We start from the raw sequence: 10,631 nt of genomic DNA on the forward strand, positions 1-10,631 counted from the left end.
TGCAAGGCCCCAGCGTCCCCTGCTGCCAAGCCGGTCGCCGATGGCCACTGCTCTCCAGCGAAGGGAACAGGTACTGTGGGGGCGCCGGCCCGGGGCGCCCGTATCGATTGCCACCGCCCAGCCACGGTGCTCGGCTAACCTACATTCGGCCCGGCCTTGCCCCGGCCCGATCGTCCCGATATCGATCTCTCTTCGGATCGCGATTCGACACCTGGACGTCTTCCTCGAAGGCGTCGCGACGCGCAGCGCTGCGACCTACGTTAACCTGCTCTCACTGCACCGCGCGCAAAACGACCACCAATCGCCTGCTCGCGGCTCGCGCTCTTTTCGCTTCTGCTCATCTACTCCACTCGTTCGGAACTCAAACGCTACCCTTTCCGTTAGCCGTTCACATTCAGGTTCACACCAAATACTTCCATATATAAAACATATAAATAACTTATCGATTTACTTTCGCTTCGAGTACACCAACGTGCAATTCGTTATTCCATCCGAAATGCAACCACTTCACACCATTACCACTATCATCTCCTTTGTTTCTACCATTTACGATTAAATTGAAAAGCCACTAATTATTATTCATCATAAATATTACGTTCCTGACCCATTACTAATTAAAATCAAATGATTCTGTTAAACAAACATTTAAGTCAATTTATTTCTCTGACGATCAAAAATGTAGGTAGTAAATTAAATGACATGTTAAGATTCAACAAATAACTTAATTACCACAACTTACAATTACTCAATAGAAATATTTTAAATTTCCGGAAACAAATTCTTCAAATAACGCGGGAAGTGACTTATTGACCGAAATTCACTGAAAAATCAATACTTATAGATTGAGTCTTGATAGAGCTTTTTGGGATATGTTAGCAAATAAGCGATCGTGACATTTACTCAACCAGTTTCTGCCATTCTGTAACGAGGCCTCATTAAGCTCTGCAAATGACAATTTTGCTAAACTCTACAATTATAATTCTTTTTTACCTTATTTAAACAAAAACTCCATCGAAGTGACTAATTTGTTACGCGGTTAATTATCCTCCAACACAAATTATAACCAAATCACGTTAAATCGTAAAAGCTCCGGAATGTCTTTATCTATTGTTGTAAGTAATTTGAAAGCTCTCTTGTGTTTTATTTGAATTGTTTGAATATTTGGAATTTTCCAGAATTTAATACCATTAAAGAAAGGTTTGGCGCACAAGATCGAAGTATTTATTTCATCTAGCTTTTACGATTTTTTCTTTTTTTAATAAAGTTATCCCTCCTTCCAAAAAAACTCTAATTAGAGAACCTAACCCGAGGGAGTTGTCGGCTATTTGCGCTTTTCAAATATCTCCTTTAAGCTCATGTCGCACTTAACAAATAATCGATAGGATAAATTGCAAAATGAATCTGCGAGAAGAGGGTGGAGATTTTTGTTTGTAGGTCATGCCTTGATGCAAACTTTGACCTAGAAAATACCACAGGGACGAATGCACGATTTTTCTTTTCGTTTAAGTTAAATGATTTGAATTGCTAAATAATGAAAACAGAATACCCATTACTCAATTAATGTCTATTTGGCATGGTGTCGCCCTTTCGTTACATGTTTGCCTAGGTCTTCCTTAATCCTCCTCTGGGGTTGCTGAATCGGATCGATGAACCTGCGTAAGGCTGTAAGGCCACGAAAGAGAACACGTCGATTTCGAATAAGCTTTTTATATTTCGTGATATCCATGCTCTCATCTAACAAGGTCTGTTCCGCCTCAACAATTCGAACGCGAATAAATCATCATAATATTTTAAGATGGGCTCCATAATCCTTCCCTTATCGATCATTCTATTTTTGGATTAGATTATAGCTACTTTATATGCATTTTACATATGAATTCTGGTGTTACAGATTGGTACTGTTCTATTAACTCGGTCACGAGTTCCAAGTCGATTTCTCGCCCCTTTCTTATCTCCTAAGGGAGAGCCCTTTTTCCTAATCCTTTATTTGTGTCCCGATCGAAGCGTTGCCAGATAAACTCGACGAAAACATCGGATTAATCTAACAAGTTAGCCCTCCGCATTGTCCAGATTCGTCACAATTGAATCAACCTGACGGTGTGGGTGGTACTCTTTTTTACTTCTTCTCTAAACCGCAAGAAAGTTTGAAACAATTCGTAATCAAATTGCAACAACTTTTACGTACATATCCATTTTTAATGTCATTTGCTTTCGTAATGGAAACTCATTATTTACAATCTTGAAGTTGTTCGGGATTAACTCAACATTTTCAGTTTATCGCTCGATCACATGATACAAAACATGATTTTGAACATGTATTAATGTTACATTATTACGCAAAAATCACGAGTTAATTTTAGACGGTGCCAAAACCTATCGCTGAATGGATTTCGACTACTTTTTTTCAGCCAAACAAGATACCTATACCATTAATTTTAATTGCTGCAATTTATCATTTAGCAAAAATTTAAATGCAATCAATGTTTACCGTGTGACCACTAATTAAAACTAATGGTAATAATAAATATATCAATCGACGAAATTTACATAATATTCTAGTCCCATTATTGACACATTAACCGAAATATTAACTTGCAAAATATCACAGCAGAAAGCTCTGCTCAACTTTCACTTATTTAGATTTAAGCTAAATTAAGTGCGATCGATTTCATTTTGTTTTGAATATTGTAGACAACTCTACAATTTCAATTACGGTTGTACAAACTGCAGGAGTAATTTTCTCCCGTCTGTTTATTGCCAACAAATTAGTCTTTATCTTTTAATAGTGTTAGCTAATCTACTAAACACTTTGATGGGTTTTGGTCGCTGAAACTAACTAGATCCTGTTTTTTTTTTCCAACAACGTTACAGTAGCGGCATTGCAGTATCGTAAAAATTCTCTCAAAAGCTAAAACTTTTTTTAAAATAAAATAAAATTCCTAATCGACTTTGATACATAAATTTCAATCCCGACGGAAGACGGAATTTTCTGCTTCATCTAAAATGAGAAAGATTTATACGTGGATTAATTAACTTTAATAATTAAATTCTTAGATTACCGCCAACGTTCGTCTTTCATCTAACTATTGCCAACATGGAAACTTCATTCTTGGCTAAGTGACTTTAAAGACGATTTCCTTTCGGTTTCTAATTGTTTAGAATCTAATTTCAATGTGAGATCATCAATATACGCACCCTGTCTCTCAAGTGACTATAATCTAGAATGATTTTGGTTCTTATCCAAATTCTTTGCCGTTCTTGCAAATTCTTTGCAATCAATCATGTTTTTGTGAAAGTCGCTGTTAGAATAAATTAAAACACTTGGAATCGCTAAGTTTCCTAGCTTGTAAAAATTGACTGCTAATCGATAACAGGTTTTTGATTTATTGAACAATATTTGTTCTGAAATGTGGTACAAAAATTCCACATACTATCGTACTTTCCTTAATTAGATTTCCTCTTTATTCACAAGAATCAATTGATTTTCTTTTAAATCCTCTTATTTGGCGTTTCACTTAGATAATGGTCAGTTTTTTACGTTGCAATTTTCAGCAATATTTCTGGCTTTAAAAAATCAGTCTTCATTTCAAAGGCTTCTTTCAGCTCTTCACATCACAATAGAGTTTTACCATAGAAGTGTCAAGGATTATGTGCAATAATTCATCCGCTTATTTCACGCTTGCATTTTAAAATTTATTTTTAATATTACTAATGGAATCACTTGTTACGTTAGTAATAACGATAAGATACACAATCTTAACGTAATAATATTTTGTTTATCCTCGGAAGAGGAGCTTCAATTTTGGTGAATCAACTCCAATTTGCATATCTTTTTCGAAATGAATCAATGCTAAAGTAATAAAAATAAATCAAAATACTGGAAAGTCCAATGAAATAAACTTTCTTTGTGTTTCAATTTCGCCTCGAGGACTCTCGCTCAACTCTTATTAATTGCGAAAATTTCGACGCGCTTGCAGAAACAATGAGTATTCCTAGAATTGCGACTTTTAAAAAACAAACTTGAGTAAACATGGATTAAGTATCTGCTCAGCTTAATCCCTAGATCAGACTAATTGATAAGCATTGCTCTATTTTATTGCTTAATATCAGAAATATTATGGATTTATGAACCGTAATCCCCTATACCTTATTTTATTACGTAACTTTTATAAATCGGCTTTTTGACATTTAGATGAAGTAAATTGCGTTATCAAGGGTAATTGGAATAAACATATACGAGTACATCGTGAAATATATATTACAAAAGGAAGGTGTAAATATAACTGGAAGTTAATATTTGAAACCGGGGGGCTCAAATTAACGTAATCATTTTTGTTATTTGAATAAAAGTAATGAATTTTTGATCGATAGAAGCTGGTGACGGCGTAATGTAAATTTTCTGAATAATCCTTAAATTGGTGGAAAATCACAGATTTACTACATCTCTGTCATTTTTTAGTGTTTAGCTTTGACTGCATATGATGAGTTGTTGACGTTTATATTACAACTTCAACTTCGCTTTATGATGAATGTTTTCAGAGCGATTCACAAATATGTAATAAAAAACTGCAAACAAACTCTTCTGAAGCGCGCCATACTGCTTTGCACGTGTATGGCAACTTCAAAATTAAACTCCACTTTCCTGTTTGACGCATATTTCGATAATATTTTGGTAATTTATTTATTCCCTGGCAAGTTTTCATCCTGGAAATAGACTTTCTAATTAAACGATGCAAATTATCTGTTTTACATTTTGCTGAGCGTTTATAATTTAACCTATAATGAAGTCAAGGTGTTTACTTACATCCAAAATGAACCTTGAGGAGACTTCAATAACTATTAGCCTTACTTATTCACATATGAAAAATACAAAACATGAAGTTTTATTAAAAGATTTTTTTTTGTTTGAAGCTCTTTTGCGGAAATTGATTATACTACGGAAGGAGCTTTGGGTAACAGAGTCACATGATAAGTTATTTTAGCTGAAAATTCCATTAACAAGATATGATACGTAATTGTAACTGGAACAATACCCAGTCTTTGCTGTTCCACTTTACTTTAGTTGTTCTATATACTTGTGGTAGCAATGAAACTACCATAGAAGACTATTAAGTTGTAGTCATAAAATTCTAATAAAATCTTTAAAAGTTTCTTCGAACTTGTTCGATCCTCATCCCAATCCCCATCGGTTCTAACTTGTTTTTACATCGTAACTTTCTTACTTTTCAACTTCGAGCCGAGAGCTTTCGCATTTTTCTTAGCGTTGAAGCGAACTTTCCGTATCATTAATGATGGCGTTGACACTCGGCGTATGGTTGCAGGAGATGGCGCCGAAGAGCAACCTTTTGTGTCGGAGAAGATGTCGGGGTACGAGACGAACCTGTATCTCTACTCCGAGGAGATGGAAGACAGACCCAGGATATCTACTCTCATAAGTTCATTAGCAAACTACTCGAACACCATTCCTCCAGCATCAAATGATCCCGATGCAAGACCGGCCGGTGGGGGCGCTCGTATGGGCACCCTCATGGGTGTCTACCTCCCCTGTATCCAGAATATCTTCGGTGTGATTCTTTTCATTCGATTGACGTGGGTAGTAGGCACAGCAGGGGCGATTCAAGGTTTCCTTATCGTGTTATGCTGTTGCTGCGTCACCATGTTGACAGCCATCTCGATGTCGGCGATCGCCACCAACGGGGTGGTACCAGGAGGTGGGAGTTATTTTATGATATCCAGGTCACTTGGTCCAGAGTTTGGCGGCGCTGTTGGCATGCTATTTTACACAGGGACGACGTTAGCAGCCGCTATGTACATCGTTGGTGCGGTTGAAATTGTCTTGGTAAGTAGAGAGAGGAGGGTGTAGTGGACCAGTTCCCGGATGATTTTTTCTAGACCTACATGGCTCCTTGGTTGTCAATTTTTGGGGATTTTACTACAAATCAAGATGCAATGTACAACAACTTTCGGGTCTATGGAACTGGTTTACTCATGGTGATGGGAACTATTGTGTTTGTCGGGGTGAAGTTTGTCAACAAATTTGCCGCAGTTGCTCTTGCATGCGTCATACTTTCCATACTGGCTGTGTACATTGGAATATTCCGCAATATCAACGGCAAAGATGATTTGCAGTTAGTATAACCGTTATGCACGTATTTGTTCATCCCTTATGTGCATGTATATGTACTAATCAAATTGTTTTAACTGATTTTATTCTGTGTTTCCATCTCTCGACTGTAAATTTGGACTACTAAAACATTCTAATTTACAGAATGTGCGTTCTTGGCAAAAGATTATTACGTGTACCGGCTGCCGATTGTTATAAAAACGGTAGTGGTTTCTTACACAACATGTTTTGTCCTAACGGAACTCGTTGCGACCCGTACTATGAAACACATGACGTAATGCTAGTTCAAGGGATTAAAGGCTTAGCATCCGGAGTCTTTTTGGGTAGATTTCTATTGGTGAAAAATTGATTCAAAATTAAGTTTGTGGATTTTAGACAATATCTACGATAGTTTCTTGGAAAATGGACAGTACATAGCAATAGGGAACAATCCTGAAGATATTGAACCAATGGAAACTCAGAGAGAAACTGCTCAAGTGACGGCAGATATAACAACAACTTTTACAATTTTGATCGGAATCTTTTTCCCTTCAGTAACTGGTATTATGGCCGGGTCTAATCGTTCGGGTGACTTAGCTGATGCCCAAAAATCTATACCAATCGGAACAATTTGTGCCATATTAACAACGTCGACTGTGTATTTATCATCTGTGATTCTTTTCGCTGCTACTGTCGACAACCTTCTACTTAGAGATAAGTTAGTAGTAGTCGGCTAAAGATTGCACCAAATAAATTCAATTGGTTTCAGATTTGGCTCATCTATAGGAGGTAAATTAGTTGTAGCCAATATGGCGTGGCCAAATGAATGGGTTATATTAATTGGGTCATTTCTTTCGACCCTTGGTGCTGGTCTTCAGTCATTGACTGGAGCTCCGCGCTTACTGCAAGCTATCGCCAAAGACGGTATTATTCCATTTTTATCACCGTTTGCCGTGTCATCAAGCCGTGGCGAGCCAACTCGAGCATTATTATTAACAATCGTCATATGTCAATGTGGTATATTATTAGGAAATGTTGATCTTTTGGCGCCCTTACTCTCGATGTTTTTCTTAATGTGCTACGGTTTTGTAAATCTCGCTTGCGCTTTACAAACATTACTACGAACACCCAATTGGCGACCAAGATTTAAATATTACCATTGGTCCCTTTCATTTATCGGCTTATCGTTGTGCATAGCAATAATGTTTATGACCTCCTGGTACTTTGCTCTCCTTGCCATGGGAATGGCAGGCATGATCTATAAATACATCGAATACAGAGGGTAAGTTAATTAACACGCCCAATCATCGCTAAATAACCGAGCAATTTATCATAGTGCCGAGAAAGAATGGGGTGACGGCATTCGAGGTCTAGCGTTGTCAGCAGCGCGATATTCATTACTCCGCCTAGAAGAGGGTCCTCCCCACACCAAAAACTGGAGACCTCAGCTTCTCATTCTCGTTAAATTAACAACTGATCTCGTTCCGAAATACCGAAAATTATTTGCTTTCGCGTCGCAACTCAAAGCTGGTAAATAAACGAAACACCAGTAACTGACAACATATATTATAGGACGTTTACAGGGAAGGGTTTGACAGTTTGTGCTGCTGTAATTGGCGGAGATTTTACACGATCATACGGAGAAGCGATGGCAGCTAAACAAAGCTTGAGAAAAACCATGGACGAAGAACGGGTCAAGGGTTTTGTCGATATTCTAGTGGCACGCAACATTACCGAAGGATTATCTAACTTGTAAGCTTTGCTGCTCTTGACACGTTTCGCGTTTTCGACGTTTCATTTTTAGAGTTCAAACCTCTGGTCTTGGTGGTATGAAACCCAATACGGTTATTTTGGGATGGCCGTATGGATGGCGACAATCGGAAGATGATCGCACCTGGCAAGTTTTCTTGCAAACCGTCCGGAATGTAACAGCCGCACACATGGCGTTATTAGTTCCTAAAGGTATCAACTTTTTCCCGGATTCCACAGAGAAAGTCTTCGGGAACATCGATATCTGGTGGATTGTTCATGACGGTGGGCTTCTCATGTTGTTACCCTTCCTTCTCAAACAGCATCGCACTTGGAAAAATTGCAAGATGCGCATTTTCACCGTTGCTCAAATGGAAGACAATTCCATACAAATGAAGAAAGATCTAAAGACGTTTTTATATCACCTTCGAATTGAAGCAGAAGTTGAAGTCGTTGAAATGGTATGCATTTTGCCGGAGTTAGGTACTTCTTTTATGACAGAAAAATTCTAGATGGATAGCGATATTTCGGCATACACATACGAAAGGACTCTGATGATGGAACAGCGAAATCAAATGTTGCGAGAACTTCGTCTCAACAAAAAAGAAAGTTTGGGTGTGGTAAGTTTTTTCTTATTTTTTTCCACATGAATTATACATACATTATTATTTAATGTATAACTTTTAATATACACTTTAACCTGCAAGGTGGATTTGGTGGATTTCAATGCAATGTCTACTGAAGAGAAGCTGCCTCTGGTAAAGCATCATCGTGTTTTGCTAGATTGGCTCATGGTTTATTGCTTTATGCACGTTTTTTGTTAAGTTCCCATCTTCATCCTTAACTGTGTCTAACATATAGGTTAAAATTACTGCCCACGCGGACTCATCGCGCTCATTCTGGATTCAATTCACATAAACAAATCATACAATTTTATTTTTAGGTTCAGTCAATTGTAGATCAACACCATCAAAATGTGGATGCTAAAACTGCTACCAAAGTTAGGTTCCAGGAACCTAGCGCTGAAGGAGATAAAGATAACAAAGCGGCTGAAACGGAACCGACAAACGAGGTATGTCATCAAAATGAAGTAAATTTGATTATAATTTTGTTTTTTCAGCCTAATTCACAGCCGAAAACCGAGGATAATGATAATTCGACAACAGAAAAAGAAGATCCGTCGGAGAAAGAGAAGGAATGTAATGAAGAAACAAAAGAGAACAATATTTCCCAAGAGAAAAAGAAACCCGCAACAATAACCCCGTGAGTAATTCCAAGGTGTGATTTAGCACGTGTTTTACTGGTTTTTTTTCTAGTGACGAAGGCAACGTCCGTCGTATGCATACAGCTGTGAAATTAAACGAAGTGATAGTGAGTCGTTCCCACGAAGCTCAACTTGTGATCTTGAATTTACCTGGCCCTCCAAAAGACACCAAGTTGGAAAGAGAATCCAATTGTCAGTTTTTCAAAGTGGTTTAATGTGTGATTTAATTTGAAAATTTACAGATATGGAATTCTTAGAAGTGCTCACTGAAGGTTTAGAACGTGTGCTCATGGTCCGTGGTGGTGGCCAAGAAGTTATCACTATCTATTCGTAACTTAAATATGGAATCAAGATTGGAGTGTCAGTTTTGTATTGTCTGACAGCCAAGCAGTTAATCAAAGGACGTTGCTATGGAAATGGCGATAGCCGAACAGTATTTAATTATAATATGTTATCACGTCTGGATAGTGATTATGCCAAAGAGATACTTATTTATTCTTCTCAATGTTATAGATTGTATGAGCGGTGATGTTGGAGAATGTACAGGTAGAATGATAATAAGTAATCGTTTTTCTGTACTGTCTCCTACTGGAACCGACGTGATTCTCTATCCTATGTAATACTGTATCAAATCAAAATGATGTTCCGCGAAGTGCTCACTTTTCTATAAGAACGGCTGGGCCATGCCAAATACCACTTGAGTGCATGCAGTGTTATGATAGGGTGTAGCATAAGACTATAGTAGAATAGCCTAATACTGCTAACACTAACGAGTGTATTCATGTAGTTTCGTTAGTTCTGTTATATATCATATTACATTTAATGTCCAGCGAATTTCTTTTACACTCAAATAATATCGATACTTAGAGTGTCATTTTATAAATTCAGTAAACATAAAGTGAGTGTGTACTTAAGTACGCTATCATCTCAGTCTCATTAGGTGGTAAAATACGCGTATATGGTATATACTATAAGAACATTACTGAGCAATATTAATTAATAATTACTGTATTAAATGTCAAATTAATTATGAAGTGATAGGATATTCACATGTACAATCTATACCGACCGCCGGAGGGCGGGCTCTCCGTGCTGTGACAGGTGACAGTGCTCACTCACGATCAGTTCTCTTGCATGCTGCGACCGACTCTGTCTCGTGCGGCCTGCCGTAGAGATAATAGTGCACTAGTGATCTCAACTAGCCTTAAAGGTACCTTGAAATATTAAATTCTATTTATTTATATCTATGTGTCACTAAATTAGCTGCTGCCAGATTACGCCATTATACATCAACCACTTATGACTGTTGGTGCCCTCGTCCAAGTGGCGTTCAAATAGAATTTATTTATTTATCATCCCGAGCTAGTCGTTATCACTTTTATACGTTCGATTATTATCATTTCTTTCCAATTTCCATCTATTTACCATTCTTGTAAATGGCGCAATCTGTTTATCTTATTATTGACAATGTGTTCATTGGATAAAAATATTAAATAAAATTACATAGTATAAACA

The 10,631-nt window shown here is 37.4% G+C and overlaps 1 protein-coding gene across 6 annotated transcripts in view; it reads left to right on the forward strand.

Moving 5' to 3' along the window:
- LOC123006680 (solute carrier family 12 member 4) overlaps nucleotides 1-10,631 on the forward strand; it is a 25,031-nt gene extending 14,400 nt beyond the window's left edge. For 2 of the 6 annotated variants that reach the window (XM_044401357.1, XM_044401360.1), the window contains exons 2-14: nucleotides 5,322-5,839; nucleotides 5,893-6,128; nucleotides 6,269-6,447; nucleotides 6,500-6,821; nucleotides 6,873-7,385; nucleotides 7,440-7,633; nucleotides 7,687-7,855; nucleotides 7,908-8,313; nucleotides 8,365-8,472; nucleotides 8,560-8,610; nucleotides 8,796-9,115; nucleotides 9,169-9,308; nucleotides 9,359-10,631. In XM_044401357.1, coding sequence (XP_044257292.1) covers nucleotides 5,322-5,839; nucleotides 5,893-6,128; nucleotides 6,269-6,447; nucleotides 6,500-6,821; nucleotides 6,873-7,385; nucleotides 7,440-7,633; nucleotides 7,687-7,855; nucleotides 7,908-8,313; nucleotides 8,365-8,472; nucleotides 8,560-8,610; nucleotides 8,796-9,115; nucleotides 9,169-9,308; nucleotides 9,359-9,450 — 3,248 coding nt within the window. In that variant the 3' untranslated portion in view covers nucleotides 9,451-10,631. Of the gene's footprint in view, nucleotides 1-6; nucleotides 71-5,321; nucleotides 5,840-5,892; nucleotides 6,129-6,268; nucleotides 6,448-6,499; nucleotides 6,822-6,872; nucleotides 7,386-7,439; nucleotides 7,634-7,686; nucleotides 7,856-7,907; nucleotides 8,314-8,364; nucleotides 8,473-8,559; nucleotides 8,611-8,795; nucleotides 9,116-9,168; nucleotides 9,309-9,358 lie in introns of those variants that run through there. The other 4 variants (XR_006412828.1, XM_044401358.1, XM_044401361.1 and 1 more) reach the window with 4 other exon arrangements.

This window comes from Tribolium madens, unplaced genomic scaffold, assembly GCF_015345945.1.
Source record: "Tribolium madens isolate multiple individuals breed KSU strain unplaced genomic scaffold, Tmad_KSU_1.1 Scaffold_2;HRSCAF=44;Tcas5.2_LGX, whole genome shotgun sequence".
Lineage (NCBI taxonomy): Eukaryota > Metazoa > Arthropoda > Insecta > Coleoptera > Tenebrionidae > Tribolium > Tribolium madens.